The following is an 11,782-nucleotide window of genomic DNA, read 5'->3' as shown; positions in this document are numbered from 1 at the left end:
GTAAAATGGGGATAATATTAGTACTTCGCTTCCGAAGTTGTGAGGATCAGATGAGATAATATTTGTAAAGCACCTAGCACATAGTAGGTACTATATAAATGCTAGCTATTATTATTATTATCATCATCATCATTATTATTATTATTATAGTTGTTATGATTGTTTTGCTTTTTTATATATGCCTAGTGCCTAACATAGTGCCCGGCACATAGTAGGTGCTTAATAAATGTTTGTTGATTGATGATCAATTGATAAACCTCCCAAATCTGTTTAACTTGAACTATAATCTAATCATGCCTTTTCATCAAGTACTTACGAAGCTGATTTTTGAAACCCTCAGATGTATAATTTTATTTATTACCATTCAATTTCACTTGATTATATCTGACTTCCATTAAAGCCATACTCCAATATACATTATGGTGTGGAGGTGACCCTGACTTCTTGAGAATTGTGCCAGTGAAGTAGACATAAGTCTTATCAAGACAGGAAGGTTTTGAAAAAGGAATCGGTGATGGATCGATTGTATGTCTATGGCTTGAGAACTAGTCCAGCTAATTTTTATAGAATTTTTAAAAATTCTGAACTTAACAAATATCAGATAAAATTAGCATCTTCATATATGTATATAGAACAGAAAAAAGAGAATTGTACATGAAACTGTAAAATTCTATTATGTACAACTTGTTTTTCTTTTAAAATATGTAATAAATTCAACATGTAACTTTCACAAAGCTGTTCTGCTTGTTTGTGATTCTTTCTGGTCTTCCTTTCCTTCCCTTCTGTTCATTTTAAACAATTCTCCAACAAGGCTCTTTTTTTCCCCCCTGGCTAGGCAATGGGGTTAAGGGTCACACAGCCAGAAAGTGTCAAGTATCTGAGGCCAGATTTGAACTCAGTTCCTCCTGACTCCAGGGCCGGTGCTCTATCCACTGCACCACCTAACTGCCCCCAAGTCTCTTTTCTTTTCTTTTTTCCCTTTCTTCAAAAAAAAAGTCCAAGGTCACCACTGCATCCTGGGCCATCTCCAGTCATCTTGACTTTCATCTTGCCACTGAACTCTCATGATTCTGTAGGAGAGAGTGAGGCTGATAAGACATTAACCTCCTGATGTTTTTGGTCCTCTTTAAGAATGAAGGACAAACAACAATTTCCTTTCTTAATTCTAGTGACTTCTCTCTGTTGGTTATCTCTAATTTGTTCATTATCTAGCTTGTTTGTTCGTGGTGGTTTGCATGTTGTCTCCACCTTTAGACCATGAGTTCCTTGAGAGCAGGGACAATTTTTTGCCTTTTCTTTATGTTTCTAGCAGTAAGTACACTATCTGGAACATAGTAGGTGTTTAATAAATATTTATTCACTGATAGACCTTTTTTTTTTTTTTTTTGCTATCTCATCCCTAATCCTCCCCTTTTCACTCCCCCTCATCTGCAATTTTAAAGTAAAAACAAAAGCCTTGCAACAAATACACATAGTTAAGCAAACTATATTCCTACACTGGCTCTGTCTGAAAATTTATGTCTTATTTTTTATCTCAGGTCCTTCACATCTTTGTCAGGAGGTGGATAGTAGGCCTTATCATCAGTCCTCTGCAAACTCTGTTGGTCATTGCATTGATAGAGTTCTTAAGTTTTTCAGAGTTGTTTACCTTAATCATATTGTAGTCATTGTATAAATTGTTCTCCTGGTTCTGTTCATTTCACCCTTCATGAGGTCATTCAAGTCTTCCCAGGTTTCTCTGAAACTTTTCCTTTCACCATTTCTTACAGCGTGATAGTATTCTACTACATTCATATTCCACAATTTGTTCAGCCATTACCCTATTGATGGGGACCCCTTTGGTTTACAATTCTTTTTTATAACAAAAAGAGCTACTATGATTATTTTTGTGCATATGAGGTCCCCTTTCCTCTTTCTTTGATCTCTTTGGGGTATAGGCCTAAGAATGACACTGGGTCATTTAGTTACATTTGGAGCATACTTCTAAATTCAGTTTAACGATGGATAGGAGGGAGAGAGAATTTGGAACTTAAACTTCTAAAAAATGAATGTCAAACATAAAGAAAAAAGAAATTCAGTTTAGCTACCTTTAGACAAGTCCATCACTAGGTTTGCTATAGAGCAATAATTTGGGGGCCACAACATTTCTCTAAGACTACTAATTTACACAATACATCATGGAGGGAATATCAATATCAATGAAATTACAGATTCTTTTGGTATAGAAGAAAAAGCAGATTTGACCCATTGTATTGTTTAGATCTCTCTGGATACTGACTCTGTCATCAGATGTATTAGCTATTTCTCTCAGCTTAAGACATTGGCAAATTTGACAAAAATGACAGGTATGGCTTCATCCAAACCATTGATACTCTCAATAGATTTCCTTCTAAGTTGACAGAGGGCCATTAATGGTTACACTTTGGGTTTGGTTGTTCAACCAGTCCTGAATTCACCTCCTTATAGGTTCTTTTAGGTCAGATCTCTACAAATTGTTCAAAAGTACAACTTGAGAGATTTTGCCACACACCCTAGTCCTTTTCAAATTCTCCTAGACCTCGTTGTCTTTCCTCCTCTTCACTCCCTACCTTTTATTATATTCATCTGGGCACATGTCCTATGCCCCAAGTAGAATGTAAAATCTTTGAGAAAAAGACTTTCATTTTTGCCTTTTTCTCCCCAGTGCCTAGCACAGTGCCTCCTACTCAGGAATGTTTATCAAACTGAATGACCATAATCCAGGTAGATCATGCCTAACAGCATTCCCTTGATCTACCAGTCTAGTTACCTTGTCAGAAAAGGAAATGAGGCTAGTCTGGTATGACCTGTTCTTGACGGTGTCTTTTACCTTTTAACTGTTTATTTTTCTCACAAACCATCACTTTAATAACACATTAGGAAACTGAGAACCAGAAAGGGAAGTGATTTGCCCAAGGTCACACAGCCAGTTATTGGCAGAGCCTGAATGAGCATGCAACTCTCCTAACTGTGCGTTTTAGTCTTTTTAGGCATTGTCTCTGCATAAAGTAAGAACAAAACAAGCATAGTAAAGTGGGAAGAATGGTTTGCGAATCAGAAGATGCAGCATTTGTTCAATATTTAGAATCATGCACAGGGTTTAGAGCTGAAAGGGACCTTAGAAATCATCCAGTGCAAAAACCTCATTTTTTGGATAGAGAAACTGAGGCCCTTAGGGAAGGAACTTGCTCAAGGCCATACAAGTAATAAGGGGCAGAGTCAGAATTCGAACCCAGGGCTCCTCTGGCTGTAAATCTAGCGCCCTTTCCGCTGTACCGTGATGATCAAAGATATTATTTTCCTTCCCATATTGTGCATTTGATAAATTTGTTTCAAAACAGACATCTGGTACCGTTCCCGTTTCTGTGTGGGAAGCAGCGACACTCAAAAGCTTGTGACACAGAAAATAGGACAACCGGCCGCAGACCTACCCAAGCCCACTGTCCCTCCGCCCACCCGCTCTCTGTCTGCCCAACCAATCAGAGGCCCGAGCGACTGGGCAGCCCCAATCAGAGGTCGCTCCAGCACAACCAATCACGAAGCTTAGAGACTGGAGGCCCAGGAGGCGCCTCGGGAGGGGCCAACCAAAGGACTGAGGAGGAGAAGAAGGACAAATCCAATCAGCGACTCCCTCCTCTTCCCTGCCTGGGGGCGGAGCGCGGGCTCTCCGGGTAGGCCAATGAGCGCAGAGGAGGGAGGGGCGCGCGCTCCAATGTGGGCGGGGCAGGAGGGTAGGGGAAGGCGGGGCTCGTCAAGCGCGGCGTAGCGGGTCTGCGAGAAGCCGGGTGAGGGGCCGCTTTTTTTTCTGGGCCAGGTCGGGGGTGGGGGCAGCGCGAGTGCCTGTCACAGGAGACTGGAAGTCCAGGGAGGGTTCGTGCAGGGCTCGAGGGCGCAGCGATGGGGGCGCGCAGAGCGGCATATTGTCGGGGTGCGATGGAGAGAGTCGGGGTCGTGCCAGACCTCAGAAACCGACCCTCCAGAATGCGACATATTGAGAGAGGTTGGGGGGGGGGAGCTTCTCACGAAGGCGAAGACCGGGGAGGCTCAGAATCCTGCCCGGAGACTGTCGGGGATGGGGGTGGGGGAGGATGAGGGTTATGGAAAGAGGAGGCGGAAAGCTTCGTTGCCATGGCAGCGGATGTATGGAAACTGAGAAGGCCCCATCACCCCATCCTCCTCCTTTCCCTACGCCTCCCCACCATTCTCCGTACATGGTACCCAGGACCCCTGGCCTTCGTGCAGCCAGGCTGGGGCCAGCTCTGCAATGACCGGATTTGGCATCTTCCGCTGTCCCCAGCCCCGCCATCCATCCCTCCATCCCTCCATCCCTCCATCCTTCCATCCTTTCCTCCCATGCCTCCATCACTCCTTCCTCCCTCCTCTGCCTCCATCTCTTCCTTTCGTCAGCTGAGGCTCCCACTCTCCTGCTTCTTTTCCTGTGTAAGTTCGGGAGGCAGAGCGGTCGAGGAGCCTTGCACGAGTATTTTTGGTATAACTGTCCTCTGCCCCTGCTCGGCCATGTTGGAAGCTAGCTCTCCTCTCCCCCTCCCTCTTTCTCTCCACCTCCCTCCCTCCCTCTCTCTGTTTTCCTCTCCTCCCTCCCTTTTTCCTTCCTCCTTCTCCTCCCTTTCTCCCTGTCCCTCCTCACTCTTTCTCTCCTCTCCCTCTCTTCCCCCTTCCCTCTCTCTTCCTCTCTCCCACTTTCTCTTCCCTCTCTCCCCCTTCCCTCTCTCTTCCTCTCTCCCACTTTCTCCCTCCCTCTCTCCCCCTTTCTCCCTCTTCTTTTCTCTTCCTCCCATCCCCTCCCTCTTTCTCTCTCTCTCTTAGAGGTACAGAGATGTTGCTGCAGCAGGAAAGGTCTGAACTGTACCTCAGAGAGTTGATTTTTGTGTAAAGCATGAGTAAACTGTGGCCAAATTGGTGAAATAAACAATTAACATAAGGCAGCTAGGCAGGGTGTCCATGCAGTGTTGAGCTTTAGTGGCTGAAAACTGCGTTTTGGGACAGCCTAGGCTGCAATGGCGCAGTGAAAATAACAGGACTTGGTGTCAGAACTAGGTTTCCAATGAGGACTGCTGTTTCCTACCTGTTTAACCTGAGGCAAGTCGCTTATCCTCAGGGGGACTCAGTTTACACAGCTGTAAAATGAAGAGATTAGGTTATCTCTTTAAGTTTTATAATCTATGATTATGAACTCCACAAGGTACCTTGCAAATCAAGGTAAGAGAAGAAAGCTTTTTCATATAAATAGCTACTTGTTTTGTCTAAACTTTGTAGCTTTCTCATACCTAGCACAATGTGTTCCAAAAGTCTTAGTGCAGTGTTTTAAACTATTAAAACTTCAAACTTTAATTAATTTTTAAGCTTTCAAAGCTTAAAATAATGCACTAAAACTTTAGGAACCCTGTTATTTCTTAAATAAGGAGTACAAGCAAGTGTAAGGCAGAGGCCTTCCCCATAAATAATTTACACTCTTTTGGGAGTCAAGACAAATGTGTTAAAAATGAAATGATAAAATATTGAAGTGATAATTCAATGTAATAGAAGAGATGTTACAAGATGGTTTATAATTAATTGCTAACAGAACCACACAAATAGTAATTAACATGAAAGTTCAGAAGAGGAAAATATTTAGTCTGTAGCTATTACTATTACTGAGGAATTGGAACATCACTTGTTTTTTGATGGATAAGTATGATTTAGATAGTAAAAAAAAGAGAGAGTGGGCATTCCAGACAGGTGGAGCATCACCTTCTTACTTAACTCATTTTGTTTTCCAGGGTTGAATTTCTATCGAGTCTCTGAGTCATTTGTACTGAAAAAAGGCTTTCTTCTCTCACCATGATTCACAGCCTATTCTTGATCAACTCCTCTGGGGATATTTTTCTAGAAAAGCACTGGAAAAGTGTGGTTAGTCGTTCCGTTTGTGATTACTTTTTTGAGGCCCAGGAGAGAGCTACTGAGGCAGAAAACGTGCCTCCTGTGATTCCTACTCCTCATCACTATCTCCTAAGTGTTTATCGCCACAAGATCTTTTTTGTGGCTGTGATCCAGACAGAGGTGCCACCCCTTTTTGTCATTGAGTTCCTTCATCGTGTGGTAGACACATTCCAGGTGGGTAAATCAAGAGAAGACTTACTTGTAATATCTTTTAAAATTTTACGGTTGACCAGTTGTATTCACCTTTAGCAATATCCATGATGAGAGAGGTATCCTCCCAAGAGAGTCTTGCTATTCAGTTCAATAGAGAAGTAGCTTCATAGCTGATGAAAGTTATGGTGTAGTCAACTCCTTCTAAAATGATAAACTGAGTACCTTTTGGATGGGAAGAACCATTACAGTCTCTCAAAGTTGGACACTGCATCATGTACTACATGTAGTACTACCTGTCCTTGACCAGACAGACATACTTGAATGATACCAGAGTTGCTGGTTCACAGCCCTTTCAGTTCTGGTGACTAGTTTAAATTCCATTTTCCTTCATAAGCTAGATGACTAGAAATATCGTTTTACAGTATGGTTCTTTGTTGATACTAACTACAGTAGTAAAGTGCTATGAGTTACATCAGAATAAGATAACTATGGAGGATTGTTAAAGAGAAAAGGAACAAACTAAGTTAATGTTTTTTATTGACAAATTCTGTTTCACATAGCAGACACCTTCACGAACAAATCACCAACACAGTGTATTTACTGAAAAGTTAAAGAAAACAGCATAAAGGAGTATATGTGACTGATACTACATGCAATTTTATACCTTTGTAATTTATCATTTAAAAGAAAGGAAGGGTATGTGCTTTAATAAGTTAGTGCCATAAGTTAATTATTATTGTAGCAGCATGCCAGTTGCAAGGGTGAATGGTTTGTACACAAATAGCCTTTAGTTTAGGATATTTGTCTGTAGGTTGTGACTGAGCTCATAATGGGGCAGCTAGGTGGCACAGTAGGTAGAGTGCTAGGCCTGGGGTCAGGAAGACTCATCTTCATAAGTTCAAATCTGGCCTCAGACACTTAACTAGCTGTGTGGACCTGGGCAAGTCACTTAACCTAGTTTGATTCAGTTTCCTCATCTGTAAAATGAGCTGGAGAAGGAAATGGCAAACCTCTTCAGTGTCTTTGCCAAGAAAATCCCAAGTGTCCTCATGAAGAGTCAGACACAACTGAATAACAACAAAGAGTTTATAATGCTGGTGTTAAACCTTTATTGCAGATAGAAACCTATAAAGACTTCATTACTAAAATTAGTTTGTATAGCTTTTAAGTTTCACAAGGTAGTGTTCTCTTTTGGAGTTTGTCTTCAAAGGTAGGCAGGCTTCAAGTCTTCAAGGAGAAAGTTAAGTTATGCAAAACCATTAGTACAATGTAGAGCACAAGTTTCTCAGTTATTTTGGGCAATTTAGCCAAGGTCTGACCTCAGGCAGTAAAATCTTCTATTTAACTCTGATTGCTTCCAAATCAAACTTTCTGCCCAGGTCTCATGACCAGCATTTGCATAGAGATAAGTAACGACTCTTTGATTTAATTTGTGAGTTATGGAATTAGCTGTATGAATACAGAAGTTGGTGGATTGGCAGAGAAGAACATGAACACTGAAACATTTAGATAATACAAATGAAAAGCATCATCAGAAACCAGCTCTATGACATGTTTAAAGCTTCTTTTATCCCAAGGAAAGCCAAAGCATATTTTATAATATTATTTTAGTGTGTGCATATATATGTACAATACATACACACACACACATATATATGTATATATACACACATTCCTAAAGGTTTGTAATATAAAAAAGAGCAATTCTGAGATATCAAGATTGATATGGAACACTAATTACTTCTTCCATACTTCAGAGATGTGTAATTTCATCAATGTGGGTACTTGTACTACTGATGCAGATGACAATCAATAAATCAGTTAATAAACATTTATTATGCACCTGCTACATGCCATGTACTGTGCTAAGTTCTGGGGATACAAAAAAGAGGTAAAAACAGTCCCTACGTTCAAGAGCTTATAGTCTATTTGGGGAGACAGCATGCAGACAAATATACAAAGCAAGCTATATACAGGAGAAGTAGGAAATAATTAACAGAGGGAAGGCACTAGAATTAAGAGGGGTTAGGAAATGCTTCCTCTAAAAGGTGGGATTTTAGTTGGGACTTACATGAAGCCCAGGAGGTCAGTAGTCAGAGCAGAGGAGGGAGAGCATTCTAGGCAAGGGCAATAGCCAGAGAAATTGCTCAGAGCTGAAAGAGAGAGTGTCTTGTTGGTGAAACAGCCAGAAGATCGGTTTCACTGGATTCAAGAGTATACACTGGGGAGTAAAGTGTAAGAATATTGGAAAGATAGGCGGAGGCTAGGTTATGAAGGGCTTTCAGTGCCAAACAGAGCATTTTGTGTTTGATCCTGGAGACAGTAAGGAGCTAATGGAATCTGTTGAGGAGGAATGGGGAGTGACCTGTATTTTAGGGAAAATCACTTTAGTGGCTGAATGGATGGATTGGAGTGGGGAGAGACTTGAGGCAGGCAGACCTGCAGGTTATTGTAGTAGTTCAGGTGTGAGGTGAGGGGGTGGTCTGAATTAGTGTGGTAACAGTCTCAGAGGAGAGAAGGGAGTATATTCAGGAGATGTTACAAAGTGAAATGGACAGACCTTGGCAGTACCTTGGATATGGGAGGTGGGAGATAGTGAGAAATCCAGGATGGCTCCTAGATTGTGAGCCAGACTGGGAGGATGGTGTTGCCCTCTACAGTAAAATCGGGAAGATAGAACAATCCTTCTAAGCCTTTCTTGATGATCTTTATGAGTTGGCCGGCCAAAAAATTTTCTGATGGCCAGTCTTTTGATGATGACTCTTTCCTGATTTGTCTAGGGAGTTCCTCGGTACCATGGACAGGTGTGCAGTCCATTGCTGAGACCCCCCAGAACTTCTACTCTGCTGGCATAGCCTCGCAAGTTTAACATCCGTGCCATGCTAAGGCATTGAAGGTAGATTTCAGTGGACTAGCTAACTTCATAAAGTGAAAATTATAGAAGCAAGTGATAATTATAGATGAAATGAAAGCAAATGAAAATTATAGAAGCAAATGATCTCAGCAAGCAACAGAGATGGAGTTAGCTTAAGTCATTTCAGCAAACACATTAAGTACCTATTATGTGCAAAGTGCCTTGCTAGGCATTAAGGATACAAAGACAAGACTGAAAAAGGCTTTATGCTGAAGGAACTTACATTGTACTGGGAGGATATGATATGTAAGCAGATAAGTATATACAAAGCATTTTCTGGAGGAAGAGAGAACTAACGATAGGAAGAATCAGGAAAGCCCTCACATAGTGATAGCACGTGAGCTGTCCCTAGAAGAAAGCTAGGGATTCTGAGAGGTGAAGGTGAGGAAGGAGCATATTACAGACATGGAGGTGACATGTCAAGGCATGAAATGTGAGAATGTCATTTATGGGAAACATCAAGTAAACTAATTTGTTTCAAATGGAGAGTGTAAAATAGTGAAATAAGATTGGAGATGTAAGTTGGAGCCATATTGTGAAGAGCTTTAAATGTCAGGCTAATGAGTTTGTATTTTATCCCAGAGTTAGTATGGAGTCACTAGGGTTTGGCTGTGAAAAGGAGAAGCTATAATAGCTTGAAGGAATCGCAGGGTCAAGTGAAAGCTTCTTTAGAGATGAGGCCAACCTGAGTGTGTTTGTTGGTCTCAGGATAGGAGCCAGTAGGAAAGGAGAGATTTAAAGAAGAGAGAGGGAATGATTTAAGGGATAAGCTTCCAGAGAAGATGGGGGTAGGGTGGTTGGATCAAAGGCTCAAGTAAAGGTGTTAGCCTCAAAGCAAAAGAGAGGATAAAAGTTTTGAGGAATGGAGTAGGGAAGGAGATGGATGTCCACTATTTTATTAGAAGGCAGGGTTGTGGAAGAGAGGAAGATATGAGCCATATACAAAACCCCTTAAGAAAGAGGAGAGACTGGTGGTCAGTTGATAAGTGTAACAAAGATTTGGACCCAGTGCTAAAGATTAATAATAATAATAATGATAGTTAACATTTTTATAGCACTTTTAAGGTTTGCAGAGCACTTTACATATGTTATCTCATTTGATCCTCGTAACTTTATGAGGTACATTTTATTGTTATCCCCATTTTACAGATGAGTAAACAAACTGAGAGGGGTTAAGTGATGTTCTAGGGCCATATAGCCAGTAAATGTCTTGAGGTAGTACTTGGACTGATGTCTTCCTGACCTGAAGTACAGCAGTCTATCCACTATGCCTCTTAGCTGCCTCTTAGGATGAAGTGAAGTGGATAGAGGGAGCCTCAATGGAGGAGAGGTTGTTGAGCGATGGTGGCTAATGAGCAGTTTGTCTTCCTCTCCTTCTGACCCAATGCTTTGGAATGCATGAGAGAAGGAGCGTCCAGGACTAAAGTGGGTGACCTGGGATACACTGTCTTCTGGGGAAAGCCAGGTTTTCACTCCTGCAAGAGGGAAAAAATGTGAAGTCAAGAAATCCAGGATGAAGGGGAATCGCCAGGAGAATGGAGGTTTTAGAGGATTCCAAAGAAAACGAAGACTTTTGAAAGATAAGACTGAGGTAGTTAAGAATGAGCATACAGCAAAACATGAAATAGGCAGGGGATTTTCACTTCAGAAGTCATTGACTCTACCTGAATCTCTAGGATAAAGCGTGTAGTCTGAGAATTTGCCCACCACAGCATGAGGAAAATCCTTACCAGCTGATCAGAGCTCCAAAGCATAAGGGACTTGTGATGCCTGAGTATGGAGTCCTTAAGGGTTGTTTTACTACTGCTAGCTCTCCGGGGCCCAGGATGTTTATAATTTTGAGACTCTGAGAGTAAAGAAAGAATAACATGATGGAAATCTGACAACTGGACTGAACTCAGGGTTCAGGGCCATCTCCCAGAATGGTAGGGATGAAGCATACCCAGAAGATACCCTGCATTTGGAGGAGGCATTAAGCTCCCAGTCCCCGAGTTCTGGAAAGTAAAGCCCTTGTAAGTACCTTTGCTATGCTTAGGCTTAGGATATATGAGGCTTTGAGGTTGTTTTAGAACAGGGCCCTTTGCTGCCCTAGCCCCTCAAGGCTTAAGCAAAGAGATAGAAGACCAAGTGGGAATTTGTTAACAGCAGTGGGGATTCTAGAGGACACAATGAGTAGTTTAGTAGGGGAAGATTTTAGGCTTTGAAGGAGTAGGGCCTGGAAAAATACCTAGGGAGGAGTGTAAAGTAGGAAGGGAGGATTTGTGTATACTGATAACTTGATAGCTAGTGTTTAATCATTTTAAGTGTACATTTTTTGCTTAGGTGCCTACATATGATACTTTATCTTATCCTAAGATGTAACGGTTTCTGTGGTGAAACATGTGACAGCTAGTTAACATCTGCATAGCAACACTACATGACTGATTATAATACAGGAAGTAGGAAAAGATGTTTAATCTAGTTAAACCACAGAGGAGTTTAGGAAGATTAAAAATTTAGTTGGGTTTCAGGTTTGACTTTCGAACTTAATAGTTTTGAGAGTAATTAGACAAGTCCTAAATTTTATGTCTTATTTGAAAAGTGATACATACACTTTGCTTTTAGGAGTAGTCTAATACATTGTACAGAAGTGCTCACTTCAGAATTATTAAAGGATTGTATCTTAGAAGCCTCTTTTTCAAGGCCTGGGGTGACATCAAGTATGGCCTATAAAATCTTGTGATTTAAAAAAAGATACATTTGGGATGAAAACTTGAT

General features: G+C 41.3%; 1 protein-coding gene across 1 annotated transcript in view; it reads left to right on the top strand.

The window, feature by feature from the left end:
- The first annotated feature begins 3,763 nt into the window (after positions 1-3,763).
- The window catches only part of AP3M2 (adaptor related protein complex 3 subunit mu 2), a 34,804-nt gene continuing 26,785 nt past the window's right edge, over positions 3,764-11,782 (top strand). The window contains exons 1-2 of the mRNA XM_027865323.1: positions 3,764-3,803; positions 5,799-6,132. Of these exons, the coding sequence (XP_027721124.1) occupies positions 5,860-6,132 (273 nt within the window). The 5' untranslated portion in view covers positions 3,764-3,803; positions 5,799-5,859. The remainder of the gene's footprint in view (positions 3,804-5,798; positions 6,133-11,782) is intronic.

This window comes from Vombatus ursinus, unplaced genomic scaffold, assembly GCF_900497805.2.
Source record: "Vombatus ursinus unplaced genomic scaffold, bare-nosed wombat genome assembly UNPS02014778.1, whole genome shotgun sequence".
In the NCBI taxonomy this organism is placed as follows: domain Eukaryota; kingdom Metazoa; phylum Chordata; class Mammalia; order Diprotodontia; family Vombatidae; genus Vombatus; species Vombatus ursinus.
This window is presented reverse-complemented; position numbering and strand designations above follow the sequence as displayed.